This window comes from Carassius carassius, chromosome 48, assembly GCF_963082965.1.
Source record: "Carassius carassius chromosome 48, fCarCar2.1, whole genome shotgun sequence".
In the NCBI taxonomy this organism is placed as follows: Eukaryota; Metazoa; Chordata; class Actinopteri; order Cypriniformes; family Cyprinidae; genus Carassius; species Carassius carassius.
The window spans coordinates 12540555-12558527 of NC_081802.1; the positions used below are offsets into that span (position 1 = coordinate 12540555).

General features: G+C 37.4%; 2 protein-coding genes across 2 annotated transcripts; both read right to left on the minus strand.

Annotated features, from left to right (window-relative positions):
• Positions 1–1558: 1558 nt before the first annotated feature.
• On the minus strand, positions 1559–5788 carry si:ch211-117l17.6 (regulator of G-protein signaling 21). Its single transcript, XM_059543229.1, has 5 exons — positions 5354–5788; positions 5188–5253; positions 2847–2890; positions 2579–2745; positions 1559–2204 (listed from the first exon to the last, which is right to left on the minus strand). The coding sequence occupies exons 1-5, from the start codon at positions 5428–5430 to the stop codon at positions 2025–2027; spliced, it is 534 nt and encodes a 177-aa protein (XP_059399212.1). The 5' UTR covers positions 5431–5788; the 3' UTR covers positions 1559–2024.
• A 1345-nt stretch (positions 5789–7133) lies between these two features.
• Positions 7134–14360, minus strand: LOC132131290 (platelet glycoprotein V). Its single transcript, XM_059543320.1, is given in 2 exon segments — positions 7134–8996; positions 14321–14360. A coding segment is annotated over 1 exon segment (1854 nt). The 5' UTR covers positions 8988–8996; positions 14321–14360.
• Between the last annotated feature and the right edge of the window lie 3613 nt (positions 14361–17973).

Sequence of the window (17973 nt, forward strand, 5' to 3'; positions counted from 1 at the left end):
TGAGGGAGATCTAACATGCATCAGACCGTTGACATTCACTGTGTTGGTGGAATTTTAGGTTAATCAAACATAGTATTCTTAGACACTCTGAATTGCCTTTTTAAGCTATGAATCTTAGGAAGTGAGTCATTGTCACACTGGGGTCAAGCACTGACATGGATTATTATTGTACTTTATGGAATGTCTCTCACTTAAGGCTCATCTCTGCATCAGTTAGATAGGGTCAGACATGTTACCAAAACACAGTTCTTCTCAGAGTGTGGAAAACGTCTTCTCAGAATTGGTTTTCTGCTCATAATTAGGCAGTGTCCACAGATTTTCTAAGTAAAGCTCATCTGCGGTTCACTGCATATCTGTACATAAAGTATGTGTGTGTGTGTGTGGGGGGGGGGGTGATGGTGGGGGGGGGGGTGAGTGTAAAGTGAATGTTTGTAAGTAAATAAGACATTTTGGTTCTTCAGTAGTAAGATAATGGAGAACATATGAAGATGTCTATTAAAGTTGTTGCTTCTCAAACTTTTCCTCTGAGCTTTCAATTTAAACTTTTCTCATTAGATTCCTAATTAAAATAAAAACTTGAACAAAAATATACATTAAGGTCTGGCATCAACCCTGTTACTGCCATATTTTACTGTTTAGTAATAAACATTCCATCAATTAAACATTCCATGGAATTTTCATAAACAAATAAATCCAGAAAAAGATAGACAGACAGACAAACAAATAGACAGCCAGACAGATAGATAGATAGACAGACAGACAAATAGATAGACAGACAGACAAATAGACAGACAGACATATAGATAGATAGATAGATAGATAGATAGATAGATAGATAGATAGATAGATAGATAGATAGATAGATAGATAGATAGATAGATAGATAGATAGACAGACAGACAGAAAAATAGATAGATAGATAGATAGATAGATAGATAGATAGACAGACAGACAGACAGACAGACAGACAGACAGACAGACAGACAGACAGATTTTTTTATTTACCATTTTGTTAATGAACTATTCCATTACTTTCAAATAATTTTCTTAAACACAAAGTATACATTATGTATATAGAGAGAGAGAGAGAGAAAACAGGGTTGACACATAGCCTAAAGGCAACTCGCAACTCTAGATAGATAGATAGATAGATAGATAGATAGATAGATAGATAGATAGATAGATAGATAGATAGATAGATAGATAGATAGATAGATAGATAGATAGATAGATGTATAGATAGATAGATATACTGTATAGATAGATAGATAGATAGATAGATAGATAGATAGATAGATAGATAGATAGATAGATAGATAGATAGATAGATAGATAGACTATGGATGTATGGATGGATGGATGGATGGATGGATGGATGGATGGATGGATAGATAGATAGATAGATAGATAGATAGATAGATAGATAGATAGATAGATAGATAGATAGATAGATAGATAGATAGTTGGTTTTAGGTTATGCGTCAACCCTGTAACCACCATATTTCTTTAACAAAAAAAAAATTCCAAAATCCATTTGACTTCCATTTTCATAGTTTTTATTATTATTATTTAAATGAATTGTTTAAATGCTGTAACTGGTCCCCTGTGGTGTTTCAATTTTTTATTTATTTTTTTGCAAAATGCTGTTTGATGTCAACTAACAATGTTAATCTTGAGATTCCTCAATACAATTTCTCAACACTTAAACACATTTGTTTCATACAGTCTAAAAGAAATCTACTTTCAAGACCAACATTTATAAAAGGCACCCATTTCACAGAACGGACCAGCCCATCTCTCAAATAACGCTGGAAAACATGTAATGTACATTCATTCTTGATCATTTCCTGTAACGGCGACACTTTTCTTTTTCTCATTCATCTTATCACTCAAACCAATGAAGCTGAGCCTCTGCACACCAAATACTTTCTGTTCTGCTCTGTCATTTCCTCTAAACCACGTGCATATGTCCGCTTTCTACGCGCCGGCTCATTAAGAAACATTTTTTCCAGTGAATTAGTGGTTTACACTGGGTTCCTGGTTGAGTTCCTCAGGTTCTGATAGGCCTCAGATTTGAGGAACCTTGGGCAGGAGTCTTTCTCCATAAGTCTGTATATATGCATCTCTGCTTCATCAAAACAAGTGAGGTCAGGCTTCACCAGGGATCTCTTGATCTTCTCACGAGTGTGATGGTCGATGTTTACCTGTGAAATTGTAACATTTACATCCATGAAAGATGACTGAAGTATATTTCTATAGTGACAGTGGTGTTTAGCTTGATAAGCGAATGGCAAATGCAAAAATTCTGCCTTATTTTTCTTTTGATGCATTACTAATGCATTTTAAAAAGTTAATGTATGACCTGCAATGGCACATTTATTTTTGAAAAAATTTGGTGTCTTCCTCTCTAGGGTTTGAACCTACAACTTTTCAGTCACTATCCAAAACACCCTTCTCTGTCCCCCTCAATTAATAAGCATTATTATGGTCCAATGTTATTTCCATGCGTCATAATGCAGTGTAACTGTTTTAGAAAGGCTCTACTCTATTTAACACTTTAATGAGTTCCCATACTGACCTCTTTTTGAGCCATGGGATGGAGAAACTCTTTGTAGATATCTGCTGCTTTGTTAGAGAGCTTGCCAGATGAAGTCATCCGCTTATATTCCCTGCAGGCAAGCCAAAATTCAATGTTCTCCTCACTAAACTCAGACTGGAGAAATGAATGAAAGGCATCCAGGTAGTCTGTTCAGAAGGAATACATTTATTTATATACAAAAAAAAAATAAAAAAATTATATACATATAAAAATAAATGATATAGAGGTGATTGGTAGGTGAGCTAACCTCTATTTTCAAGCAGATCAGCTAGCTTTGGCCCATGGTCTTGTCTTAAAAAGATGAAGAATTTTCAAGAAATTAGTTCTTTTTATTTTTACACATTTTTTTCTAATCGTTTTATGAAGACTCCATGGACATTTGTATTTAAAAAAAAATTTATGATTAGTGCTATATAAATATACAGGGGCGTCGGACTGGGGGGGTAAAGGGTACCGAGTACCCAGGGCCCGAGGCAGGGGGGGGGCCCTTAGAAGTCAATTTTCTATACATACATAAACATGCACTAACATTTGTATAGCATTTATGTACAACTAAAAAAGTTCCTGTGCAAAACTAAACTTGTAGTTAGGCGCTGGTTTGGTATAAAAAAATCATTTTCATGCTGTGCAGGGCCCCACACCCCTCTCGAATCAATGCAAATGGTACGACCCGCAGGTCAGGTGCTTCTGCTGCGGACCCGCGGTGATTGAATCAGTTGATGAGACAGGAGCTGGAGTGAGCCGTGAAGAGTCATGTCTCTCCTTAAGAAAGGAAAATCAGGGGCTCAAAAACGAAAAAAGAGAAGCAGAATAAAGAGAGAAGGGCAAATGAGGGCAAGCAGTTGCTCACAAATTTTTTTGAAAAGAGAGGTGAGCTCCAAATGCATCATCAAGCATTGACATTGTTTTAACATAAATATCTACTCCCGGTAGAATAGCATACATTTATGTTTGCATTTATGAATAATATACCAATACTTTATAGTATCACACCCTTCATAGCGAGCAAAAAATGTTTCTGATTATTACATGGCTTGGCTGAATTCCAATGTAGAAGGCGGTCTGTTATTTCTTGATAACAGACCGCTGCGAAGTATAACAGACCGTTGCCATGAAAAACAGCGCGTTGCTATGGACGCGGAACGGACTATTTTCTTTGGCGGAAGCAATACAATCGTTTTTAAATCAATAAACTCCTTTTAAATCAATAATTCGTGGCAAATTATTTATTTATTTTGTGGGTAGTCATGTAATAAGCGGGATAATGTATAGAGAGGCGGTCGTTATAACGAATAACAACCCCGACAGGCTGAACAGGACCCCGACACGAAGCGGAGGATAATGTAATCTAACGTTATACATTATCCCTTACGTAAATAACAGGGAGTGAGAAGCAGACGGAGCTCAACACACTGCCACTCCAGACACATTTCCAAATACTCATTCACCACTGGAGCTGCTGAATGCCATATACAAAATGCAGCTAGAAAGCATTTTTATACAATTAATACTGTAGAAAGAAAACAGATGTGAATATTGACATTGAAGAGCTTTAGCTTGAGGCTTTTGCTACAGATTTTATGGTTATGATCTAAATTCAGATCTTGGTGAAACAATATGATTTAAAGGCGAAATAATATGATTTCTATGCTATCATATATAATCTAATAACCAGCAGCAAACAGAACTGAGACTCAGTGTTAACTAGGGATGTGAGGCCACACAAAATTTATGGATTGTACCTCGGTTTTTGGGCTTACAAATGCCTTATTTTATAAACAAGGTGGTTGCAAAAATTCTTATTGTAAAGGTGCTTATTTTCATATGAATGTACTGTACTATGAACAATTTCTCTAATTAAAACTACATAAATGAATATGAAGTCAGTGAACTAAAACATTAATAATTTTAGTTTATGTTAATTATGCATTTTTGGAAAAGTTTGCATTGGCTTGAGGATCTTTTGTACACTACCAGTGACTGTTGCTGGAGGGGAACGTGCTTTCAGTAAACTTAAACTTGTAAAGAACTATTTAAGATCAACAATGTCCCAGGATAGACTGAACAGCCTTGCCATACTCTCTGTAGAAAGTCAGTTGGCCAAAAAACTGGACTTTAAGGACCTGATCAGCAAATTTGCGCATGCAAAGACCCGTCAATGGGCATTTAGTAAAAACTGACATTATTTAGTTTGTGTTTCAGACCAAAGTTTTTCTCATTTGGTATGGTCATTTTCAGAACTGCTTTACAGTATATTTGATTTAGTCCAGGTTTGGACCTGCTAGACCTTTTGTCATCTCAGTAAGTAGTACTTTCGACAATAAAACAAAAATATATTAATCAGAGTGTGGCCTATTTTGTTTACATTTTAAGTGTTTTTATGATAAAAATGCAATACCTTACCCATTGGTATCACTATGGTATTGGGGGCCCAGCAAGATGGTTTGTACCCAGGGCCCAAAATTTGGTGCTACGCCCCTGTAAATATATATAAGCTTATGCATTCATTTTGGGTGATTCATAAACTGATGATTTCAGTGTTGAAATGTTACGTTTAAAGTTAAAAATGTATGATTCAAAAAACTTACTGATCATGAGAGTCTTCAGTATTTTTCTGAATCGAAACACATCGGATATTGTTTTTCTGCTTTTTCCTGCTCAACAGAACACGAATTAAAATCAACACTTCAATAAATGTCCATCTTTCAGTCGATTCAAAACAATTGAATGCAGAGAAGAGTAAAATTCATTTACGTTTTGGGTTGTCTCTCTTTCCGAAGGAGGTCCTTGAACTCGTAAATCCGACTCTTCGGGGAAACCATTTTAGGCATCGTGGAGTGGCGGGAAATATTTCTTCAGGATGTTCCTCTATGTGTTTAGTGTTTTTGACAGACTTTTCCCGTCTAGCGTCTGTATATACGGTCGACAGGCAATTGGAGAGGGATTTTGTCATACCTGAACATGTTCACACAAACCTCTGGATGCCATTGACACGACGAAGTCTTTAATCTGATCTCCGTGACTCATAAAACACGCATATTCACACAAGTTTACTCTTGAATTGGAGACGTCGTGTAGTCTAATATTGCGACGGTTCTCTTGTTGCTATGACAGAGCAACAGTTGAAGATTATATATATATAATAACATTTAGGCCTTCAGTGAGATGTTTGAGACGGACATAGTACGTCAATATTACTATTTTTTGGGTGAGTGTAACGAGATCTGGATGGTCTAAGAGCTAGAACTCTTAACTTTTTTTTTTTTGTAAAGCTACTAACTGTTTTCTTCATTTAATGAAAGCTATAGAACATGACTCTAACGTCGACGCCTATTTCAGTTTTGTAGTAACGTTAGTCTATACGAGAACCGGATCGTTTCAAACAAGTGAAACATCCTGTTTATGTTGTAATAGAGATCTTCAGGAGATTTCACACTTCATGTGCGGATGGACCGCGCCCACAGACGAGCATACACCCAAACAACGAACACTTTCTTTGAGTTTCAGAGTCACACCAAACATCAACGGTGGGTTCGTTCATTGAGGCGTATTGTTAGTCATGTGGGAGTGGTAAGAATTTGATAACAGTGTGAGCTTAACCATGCTGCAATAGTGGGCTAATGTGCAAACATTGAGTTTAGCCGCATCTTTTCATCGCGGTGGTTTGTTTTAATGATTAAAGATGAAGTGTGAGACGTCTGTGCCTCTAGTGCCACGAAAATAATAATTATTGTTAGACACACTTCACTATTTCCCCTGAATAACAATGATACTAATACTATACTATTGTATTATACTATGCTAATCTAATCTAAAATAAAAGCAATCATTGTATTGTAAAATAAAAACAATGGTTGACACTATGCACGTTTAAAAATAAGTAGGCTATCATAGTCTAACAAATGTTATTAATATAATTTAAATATATAGTAATTTAAACAGTATAATATAAAAAAAATATATAATAATAATTTAAAGAATCAATTAACAAATATAGTAATTATAAATAGAAAAACAAAATAATTTGTGGAAATTAGTATTATAAAATATATATTGTAAATATGTCAGCATATGCATATTTCGCTTCTGCTCTATATTGTATAACTTCTGCTTTATGTTGTTTTACCACCAGGTGGCAAACAAGGCAAAGAAACCACTCGCAAGGCACAAACATTTTATTTGGTCTTAAGCTTTGCAAACAACCACCAAGGGTGTGTCCTTATCAGTTTTGTGATGGTAAAACACTGGAATTTGGAAATTGCAGAATGGAAAACATGTGTAGGCTATTTGAATATAAACAACAATTAATTGTTAATGGCTGTATAAATGAATGCTTATGAAAATGATTATATATCTTTTAAAACTTGTCACAAAAGCTGCTGTTCTAAAAATAATGTGTACTCAGATTTGTTGTGTAAAATTGGAAAAATTCAAAATATTCCTGATAAATAGGAAGTGGAATTTGACCAATTGCAATATGCACTATAAGGTAAAACAGTTTGCTGTAGGATAACTGAAGAGACTCTCTTTTGAGTTAGATTTGGAAGCTTCGTACTCTTCTAGCAATTAGTCTCTGATTTTCTCCCATAGTGACTTTTTCTAACACCCGCATCATCTTATGAAGCTGATACAATGCATATAAGCTTGCCGCGATCAGAACCACACCAGTGACCAAGAGAACAATGTACAAAGCCATCATGAAGCCACTGTAGGGACCCGTCGATGGGACAGTCCACAGGTACACCCATCCATTATAATGATTGTTGTGCACAATTTGAGGTTCATTACCCAGCACAATTGTATCGTAGAATGCCATATCATTGTTGTTACCATAGCCTTGTTCCACCTAAATATGATCAGAAAGTAGAGAGGTGGCTGTTGGAAAAGTCGTTGTAGTTGCAGTCGCAGTATTTCTTGCTGTTTTCACTGGAGCCCTATTGGTAATGGCATTTAAACCAATAAATGTTGTCTGGAAAACACCACAATGGAGTTCTGCGTAAGTCAGAGTTTGTAGAGGATGGTTTTCTAAGCGATATGGTTCATAGCATGTTACTCCTTTGTCCAAGTCACTGATTAGTTTTGAGTTTTCACGAATCCATTCTGCAATACCCATAATGCTACAGTCGCAATTCCATTTGCTGCCGCTAAGAGAGAGGTACTTTAGCACCATTAGGTGTGCAAAAACATCTCCTGGGAGATACCTCAGATGGTTGTGGTTCAGGTCTAGCATTTCTAGTTTTGAGGTGTTGCGAAAGATTGCCGATGGGAGAGTCTCAAGCTTGTTCTCATTAAGCATCAGAATTTCAAGGCTATTCAAGTTCGAGAAAAGCTCTGGGTCCAGTTCCCGAAGGTTGTTGTTCCTCAGAGACAGTTTCTTCAGGTTGGGCAGGCAACAGAAGAGGCTTTTTGGTAGTGAGGTCAACTTGTTGAAGTATAAATTGAGAGTCCGTAGGTTGGTCATGTTAGCAAAAAGGTTCCAAGGGACAGTGGATAGATTGGTTTCATAAAGATACAGATCTTGGAGTCTCGGCATGTGTCCCATTAGCTGGTAAGGTAGAGATATCAAGGGGTTCTTGTAGAAGGTTAGCTTGGTCAGGTTGGGTAAGTAGTAGAAGCTCTTGGCTGGAATATACTGGAGTTGGTTGCTCGACATTGAAAGGGTGAGCAGGGACGGCAAGTGCCAGAAAAGACGTGGAGGAATCTCTCGGATCTGGTTCCTCTGTAGCATTAGCACCAACAAATTGCTTAAATGGTCAAAGGAACCACTTTCAAGAGTCTCCAACTGGTTGGACGAGAGCACCAGAGATTTGAGTTGCCGGAGGTTGTGGAAAAGGGTCTTCGGGAGGTTCCTCAGTTGGTTATCAGCTAAGTTTAGGTAATTCAGCTTGGTCAATCTCTGGAAGACGTCGGCGTCCAGCTGCGAAAGGCGGTTCTTGCTCAGATTTAGTTCAGTTAGGTTGACCAACGCCTCAAAGAGTTCTGAACTAATGGAAGCTATTCGGTTACCATCTAGCTGCAGGTCCTCCAAGTTACTCAACTCATTAAACACCTTGGATGGGAGGACAGACAGTGCATTTGAAGAGAGCTTGATGGACCGAAGCTGTGGAGCACCATGGAAGGCTTCTGGTTGGATGATGTCAAGAGTGCTATGCGTGATCATCAGTCGTATCAGAAGAGAGAACGGCTGAAAACTTCTGTCTTTGAGGACCTTTATGTTTGTGTCGTTTAGCAGGAGTAGGAAGGTTGCAGCTGGGTTGAGAGGGGGTATGTCAGTGATGTCCCCAGTGCATTCTGCAGAACCCCTAATGTCACAAACGCACCCATCGGGACAACGGGCACCGAGGGTGAGCAAAGGCAGAAGTTGAAGTAGAACAAATGTGAACCACATACTCTCAAACTGGGGAACAAATACAGGCAAATGTCATTATAAAAGTCATCTTCTTTATATAACTGATCATTTTTCATTTTATAAATTGTAGCATGTACAATAAAAATAAGCTCTACTATTGAAAACATTAAATAAAACTGGTCATGCTTAAAGGGATGACTCATGTTGTTCCAAGGCTGTGTGAACTTCTTCCTGCTTTATTTAATTTTTTATTGTTCACTGAGTCCAAAACAGCATCGGATCAAATTATGTCCATTCTAAAACACCTTAGGAACCAATTGACTTTAATTATATTGATAAGAAAACTGTTTCCAAAATATGTTATTTTATGATCCACAGAAGAAAGAAAGTCATGCAGGTTTGGAAAGACATAAGAATTAGGGCTGTCACGATATTAGATTTTTCATATCACGGTTATTGTGGCCATAAGAATTCACAATGTCGATATATCCTGATATCTATAGAAACCTTGGGGTGGGGAAGATATCAGTCAAATTATTTTTTACTTTGTTTATTGAGTTTTTCTTTTTCACCCAACGAGCATAATATTGATACTGATAAACGCAGAGCACAAGACTCTGGCTTTCTCCGTCTTCTTTGAAGCTCTTATGAAATAACAAGAGAGAAAATACTGTCAAGTTCAACAGTATGATGAATAAATATTAATGGTAACACTTTACAATAAGATGCCATTTGTTAACATTAATGTATTAACGAACATGAATGAACAATGAACAATACAATTATTACACAATTTATTAATCTTTGTTCATTAATAAAAATCGAGTTATTCAATGTTCATGTTCATAGTACATTAATGTTTACAAACACAACTTGTGATTTTAACAATGCATTAGTAAATGCTGAAATTAACATGAACTAAGATGAATAAATGCTGTGGAAATATTGTTCATTATTATTTATGTTATTTATATATGTTAACTAATGTAATTAACTAATGAACCTTATTGAAGAATGACCACAGATGTATGGAAGCATATGGGTAGCATTATTCAATTTGGACTGTAATATGCAAAATGACAATGCATTTCTGTATTTACATTTACATTTTCCAATACATTTGTGCAACGTTTGGTGCAAAATGAAAATGAAAATTAAATTACATAACTTTAATTTGCCATTTCATACACCAGTTTTAATATGTAAAATGAATGCTAATTTTAACGCATTATAAGTTGCAAAATTAAAATGAAAATGTATTACAGAAATGATTAGATATGTCTAACATGTTCAAGCAAAAACTGTGGCAAAATGATCATTTAAATGCTATTTTTCTTAATTGCATTAACACTCACAGTCAAGACACTTACGATTGCATTTTCATTCAATGTCCCGCAATGAATGTAGCAAAATTCAATGTGCGCATTGAAAATGCATTCCGAGCCGATCACGTGTACGCCACCCATTCCCCCATAATAATTCCCCAAATAATATTTGAATCAGATGTAGCTGGGCACATAATTCGTGCTGCTGCGACTTGCAAGAGACCCCGTTAAATTATTTCTAGGTTGTATACTGTATTGTATAAATATTGTCCCACTGCTAAAAACATTGCAAATAGTTCTGTCTCCTTGGATAACAGTAAAGTGGAAATAAATATAGTTAAATTTATGAAATAAAATTAAATAGGATTTCTCGGGAAGGTAAGTCTGGCCAGTTAAATTAAATTATTTCTAGGTTATAGTATTGTATAAATATTGTCCCACTGATAAAAACAGTGCAAATAGTTCTGTCTCCTTGGATAACAGTGAAGTGGAAATAAATATAGTTAAATTTATCAAATAAAATTAAATAGGATTTTTTGGGAAGGTAAGTCGAGCCAGTTATACAGCAACACGAGTTAGACGAGTCTGAAGATCTGAGCTGAATTTTGAATGACTATAAGTTGCATTTATTCAGAACCAAGAGAAAACATTACCGTCTACAGCCGCGAGAGGGCGCTCTGGGGTAGGCTACAGGAGCACTGAGCAGCACAGAGCTAATTTTACTATTTTTATTTAGAAATGTAACTATATATGATAAATGTTGAGGATATGCCAATGCTCTCTTGTGATAGTTATGATTGTAATACTGACTTTTTGGACTGGTCTACCCTTTCAAGGGAGGATATTGCAGTCTTCCCAGTGAAGCAATCAGGTGTAGTGATCCTACCTGTAATGACTGGAAGCACATTACAAAAATGAGGCCTGGCTGGAATAAGTATGTGGCCGGATATCATGAGGAAGCTAAGTTAGCGTTTAAATCATGAAAAATGCTAATGCAGCGTATAAATATGCTGTCAGATTTATCTGTAAAAATGAGCAAGCTATGAGGGCAGAATCTATGGCCGAGAAGGTAATGGATAACAACACTACTGAATTTTGGAAAGAGGTAAAGGGTATTAACAAATGTAGTATACCACCCCCATGCACTGTAGATGGTATCTCAGGTGTTGAGAATATTGCTGAGATGTGGAGACAGCACTACAGGACCTTGTGTAATTGTGTTAAAAGTGATATTTATATGTCTGATAATGTTAAGTGTGTTGATTTTAAGGCAATTTTTTCACATGAGGTATCACGCACTATAAATAAGCTAGCAGATAATAAAGCAAGCGGGTTGGATCACATCACTGCTGAGCACATTAAATATGCCAGCATGAGGTTAGCCCCCCTTCTTGGTATCTGTTTTAATTCCTTTTTAATTCATGGTTTCCTGCCGGATACAATGATATCTGTCTTGCTTGTGCCGGTGATCAAGGATAAGTCTGGTAAGGTTGGTTGCTCTGATAACTACAGACCAATAGCCCTTGCTAGTGTATTGTCTAAAGTTTTTGAAAGCATCTTGTTGAGCAGAATTGTGGACATTATCCCCTCTACTGACAACCAATTTGGTTTTAAATCTAAACATGGCACAGATATGGCCATATATTCCTTAAAGGAAATTGTTAATATCTATAGAGATAAGAACTCCTCAGTTCTAATGAGTTTTATTGATGCCTCAAAAGCTTTTGACCGCGTCAATCACTGCAAGTTATTTGATAAAATGAGTAAGAGAGGTGTATCTAAATGTATTGTGAGAATTCTGTCCTACTGGTATGCCAACCAGTCTATGTTTATAAAATGGGGCCACTGTGTTTCTGCCTCTTTTGGGGTCAGGAACGGGGTCAGACAAGGTGGAATCCTCTCCCCTATTCTTTTTAATATGTATGTTGATGAGCTCTCTGTCTGCCTGAATTCGTGTAACACTGGGTGTATGATAGGTAACACTTTAGTGAATCATATTATGTATGCAGATGACCTTGTGGTCTTCAGTCCTAGCAGTGTTGGTCTTCAACAGCTTCTTAATGTTTGCTCTGACTATGGAACTGTTCATGACATGAAATTTAATACAGACAAGAGTGCGGTGATGATTTGCAGAACAAAGGAGGATAAATGTCTAATGTTTCCTCCTTTTAAATTGGCAGGTAATACCTTGAGAGTTTTGAGCAAATACAAGTATCTTGGGCATCTCATTACAGACCAGTTGAAGGATGACCTTGATGTTTACAGGCAATGCCGTTCTTTATATGCTCAGGCGAATAGTTTGGCTCGCAAGTTTGGTGGGTGCACAGATAGAGTGAAAGTTGCTTTGTTCAGAGCATACTGCACTCCTCTCCACAATGCACACTTGTGGTCTAGTTTCAGCAAAGCTAGCTTGCATAAACTCCAGGTAGCTTACAATGATGCACTAAGAATTCTGCTGAGAAGACCACGCTGGTGTAGTGCCAGTGAGATGTTTGTGGCTGCAGGTGTTAATACACTGCAAGCCACACTGAGAAATGTTATGTACAAATTTATATGTCGGCTGAATAACTCAGAGAATTACATAATTATGGCATTGATCAGCATCAAGTTTAGCACTTCACGGTATAAGTCCAAGTTATGGAAGCATTGGTATAGTTGTCTCCTCTGAAGTTTTTTATTGTATTGTGTGTACTGTCAGTGGTTGTTGTTTTTTATTTGGACCTGTGAGTCTGTAATAAAGTTTATTATTATTATTATTATTATTATATACATTTTTACAATTATTTATTATTGTCACACACACATACCTAGTGCCTTATGACTTAAAATATGAGAGTGGTAAATGTTACAGACATGGAACTGTTCAGTCTATTATTGATTTTTATTTCCACTTTTATCCAAAGAGAGAGAACTATTTGCACTGTATTTATCAGTGGGACAATATTCATACAGTACTACAACCTAGAAATAATTTGCAGGTCTCAGCAGCACGAATTATGTGTCCAGCTACATCTGATTCAAATATTATGCTAATTAACAGTGAGCGGTGGTTTCAGACATTACAGTGCTTCACTCGCACTGACTCTTATTCTGCCTGAAAGAATGAAAAGACAGAGCTGAAGGTGGAGCGATTCGACCAATCAGATGAAAGCAGCGTTTCAGCTCCGCCCACAAGTGCGAATGAAATATTGAAGCCATAAACCGAAATGATCAAAACGTACACGGACCAACTGTCTTGTCCATGTTCTCTCACTTGAATCCTCTTCTTGAGATTTGAGTCTCTGACCTTCTGCAAGCCCCGCCTTGTTCACGTAGTGATTGACGTGGCTTGAGGGGGCGGACACGTGATCGGCTCGGAATGCATTTTCAATGTGCACATTAAATTTTGCTACATTCATTGCGGGACATTGAATGAAAATGCAATCGTAAGTGTCTTGACTGTGAGTGTTAATGCAATTAAGAAAAATAGCATTTAAATGATCATTTTCCCACAGTTTTTGCTTGAACATGTTAGACATATCTAATAATTTCTGTAATACATTTTCATTTTAATTTTGCAACTTATAAAGCGTTACAATTAGTATTCATTTTACATATTAAAACTCAATTCATTTTGCACCAAACGTTGCACAAATGTATTGGAAAATACAGAAATGCATTGCCATTTTACATATTGCATTGTCATTTTGAATATTACATCCCAAATTGAATAATGCTACCCATATGCTTCCATAAAGATGAGGCATTAAGTGCATGGCACTGTGACCAACTTAACATTTTACAGAATTTAATGTAGCAATGTGGTCACTCAGATTTTCAAGACCCGTTTTAATCGTGTAACTGTTTATAGATTTGAACAAAGAAAGAAATGAAGTGTTACTACGCACAGGCCGTATTGATTGCAAATACAAAAATAAGACGAGTAAAGAAAACGCGGTACTTATTAAAATAATCACCCTTTACTTAAGTATTTGAACACAGAAAACTGCTGTTAATAGGTGATATAATATTTCTCAGTCTATGACTAGTAAAATAATAACAACTTACTCTGATGAACACAGCTCTCCTCAGAGTACTGTAGCTGCGAGTGCTGCGTCTTCTTCTTGTGTGACAGTTGTCAGAGTTAAAGAGTAACTAAACCCTAAACCAACTTTTTTTAGTTAATGATCTATAAGAATGGGGCTTTATTAGTGCTGTTCATTGTTTCAGGTAACTTATTTGACATTTGAGTATAAAGTGTTTTAATTCTATAATATATGGTGTAAAAACGTCTGAGTGCTGCCCTCTTCAGGTTGAACGGTGGCTACTGCAGTTGATTTTTCCTTTTGGATGTTGCGGTGGCAAGTGACGTAAGCGGTGGCAGGTGACGTAAGCAGTTTCCAGCTCACCACGCCCTTTGGTACGAGCTACCACGCCCTTGTCAGTATAAAACCATCTTGTTCCGTCAAAATCACTGAAGTGAGTCAGGAGTTGGAATTGCGAGTATTGAAACGATCAGGATAGACTATTATAGCATCTATTTAGCATATCAATTATATAGTTATTTAGATCTTCAAGTTAAAAGCGACGTGATGCGGGAGTTAAGACCGCAGTTTGAGCCAGTTGCTCGAATTGATATGAACACACACCTCGACACCCTCCACTTAGGTAAAAGTGGGGGAGAAAAGTCCTCTACTTCAAATGATCGCTCTGTTGCAAAGCTACTTGCGTCATTACAGTCACTCTCCATTTTAGCGTCTCTGACAGCAGCTGTCAATCAATCCGTCACTGCGGGTCTCCGGTTCACGCCGCACTCGCTCAGCCCCGCCCTCGGTTCGTCCTCTCTATCTCCGCTGTGATCTGCCCACTTTTCAGCATTTTTCAAATATTGTCAGTGGGTGGAGTCAGGCTCTGACCAGGGGTTTAGTTACCCTTTAAGGCACGATACTAGTGATGTCCAATTCGTGAACGAATCATTCAATTTAACCGGCTCTTCTTAGTGAACCGGTTGAACCAGTTCACCAAATCGAACTGAATCGTTTGAAACGGTTCACGTCTCCAATAAGCATTAATCCACAAATTACTTAAGATGTTAACTTTTTTAACGTGACTGACACTCCCTCTGAGTCAGAATAAACCAATATCCCGGAGTAATTCATTTACTCTAACAGTACACTGACTGAACTGCTGTGTAGACCGAACTGAAGATGAACACCGAGCCGAGCCAGATGACGAACGAACACGCCCACTGCTGGAGAAGTTCTCGTTCTCGAGTCAAGAGCCGGTTGCATCGGTTTTCGGATCACCAGTACACTGAACTGAGAATCGTTTCTGTCGGACGCGTCCGTTTTGAGAACCGACGAGCTGATTCTCGTTCTCGAGTCAAGAACCGGTTGCATCGGCTTTCGGATCACCAGTACACTTAACTGAAAACCGTTTCTTTCGGACGCGTCCGATTTGAGAACCGATGAACTGATGCTACTGCGCATGCGTGTAAAGTATTTCGGAAAGTGTGATAAAAGATCTATATACATTTTTATTATTATTATTTTTTTTTTTTTTTTTTAAGATGAATGTTTCTAATCTGTATATTGTAGATTATGTATAGGCCAGAGGGGGTTTCAGGGAAGTTGGACAATAAGTAAGAACTCTAAAGACTCTATGTTTAATAGGAATAAGGGATGATTTATGAAATATGTGTACTGTATTTATAGTTAATGATGACACATTCACAAATTGAGTTTGTAGTAAACAGAACATGAACACGAGTAGAGCAGCTGATGATACTGAACTGCAGCACGTGCCGGTTAGAGTGTTTCTGGTTCTCGAGTTAAGAACCGGTTGCATCGGTTTTCGGATCATCAGTACACTGAACCAAAACCGTTTCTTTCGGACGTGTCCGTTTTGAGAACAGAGGAGCTGATCATACTGCGCATGCGTGATTCAGCGTGAAGCCGACTGACTTACAGCGCGTCTGAACCGAACTGATTCTTTTGGTATTTGATTCTGAACTGATTCTGTGCTAATGTTATGAGCGCAGGTAAACCGAGGGCTTGAATGAAGGGGCAATCTGGCGAAACATAAGTTCATTTAATAACAAATACATCGCAATGGTTTATGTATAGTGGTTTCTGCGCTGATGACACCTAATTTATTTACTTTATATCTTCAAGACTTAAATCCTCATATGCACATTATTGCTGTTACTGTATTTGGGTGCATTGTTGCAAAACTTAATTGTAAACTTTTCATGATTATGAAGTTTTTATTTGACGAAAGTTATGATTACTGACTATATATTTTTGTATGTTTGATAGACGTGACGCCATTACATCATCGCCAATGACGTCATTACGTCGAGCGTAAAGGAACCGGTGAACCGGTTTTTTCATCCGGTTTATTGAATCGAACCGTCCGAAAGAACCGGTTCGTGGAAAAGAATCGAACTTCCCATCACTACACGATACTGCCACCTGGGCACTCAACCAGGTACTGTTACCAAGTATTTACATGTGGTGTTATCATAATGCTGTGTTCACACCAAACGCGAATAGAGCGTCAAATTCGCGTTAGTGATGGGAAGTTCGATTCTTTTCCGCAAACCGGTTCTTTCGGACGGTTCGATTCAATAAACCGGATGAAAAAACCGGTTAACTGGTTCTTTTACGCTCGACGTAATGACGTCATTGGCGATGATGTAATGGCGTCACGTCTATCAAACATACAAAAATATATAGTCAGTAATCATAACTTTCGTCAAATAAAAACTTCATAATCATGAAAAGTTTACAATTAAGTTTTGCAACAACGCACCCAAATACAGTAACAGCAATAATGTGCATATGAGGATTTAAGTCTTGAAGATATAAAGTAAATAAATTAGGTGTCATCACCGCAGAAACCACTATACATAAACCATTGCGATGTATTTGTTATTAAATGAACTTACGTTTCGCCAGATTGCCCCTTCATTCAAGCCCTCGTTTTACCCGCGCTCATAACATTAGCACAGAATCAGTTCAGAATCAAATACCAAAAGAATCAGTTCGGTTCAGACGCGCTGTGAGTCAGTCGGCTTCACGCTGAATCACGCATGCGCAGTATCATCAGCTCCTCTGTTCTCAAAACGGACACGTCTGAAAGAAACGGTTTTGGTTCAGTGTACTGATGATCCGAAAACCGATGCAACCGGTTCTTAACTCGAGAACGAGAAACACTCTAACCGGCACGTGCTGCAGTTCAGTATCATCAGCTGCTCTACTCGTGTTCATGTTCTGTTTACTACAAACTCAATTTGTGAATGTGTCATCATTAACTATAAATACAGTACACATATTTCATAAATCATCCCTTATTCCTATTAAACATAGAGTCTTTAGAGTTCTTAATTATTGTCCAACTTCCCTGAAACCCCCTCTGGCCTATACATAATCTACAATATACAGATTAGAAACAATCATCTTAAAAAATAATAATAATAATAATAATAATAATAATGTATATAGATCTTTTATCACACTTTACGAAATACTTTACACGCATGCGCAGTAGCATCAGTTCATCGGTTCTGAAATCGGACGCGTCCGAAGTTTTCAGTTAAGTGTACTGGTGATCCGAAAGCCGATGCAACCGGTTCTTGACTCGAGAACGAGAATCAGCTCGTTGGTTCTCAAATCGGACGCGTCCAACAGAAACGATTCTCAGTTCAGTGTACTGGTGAT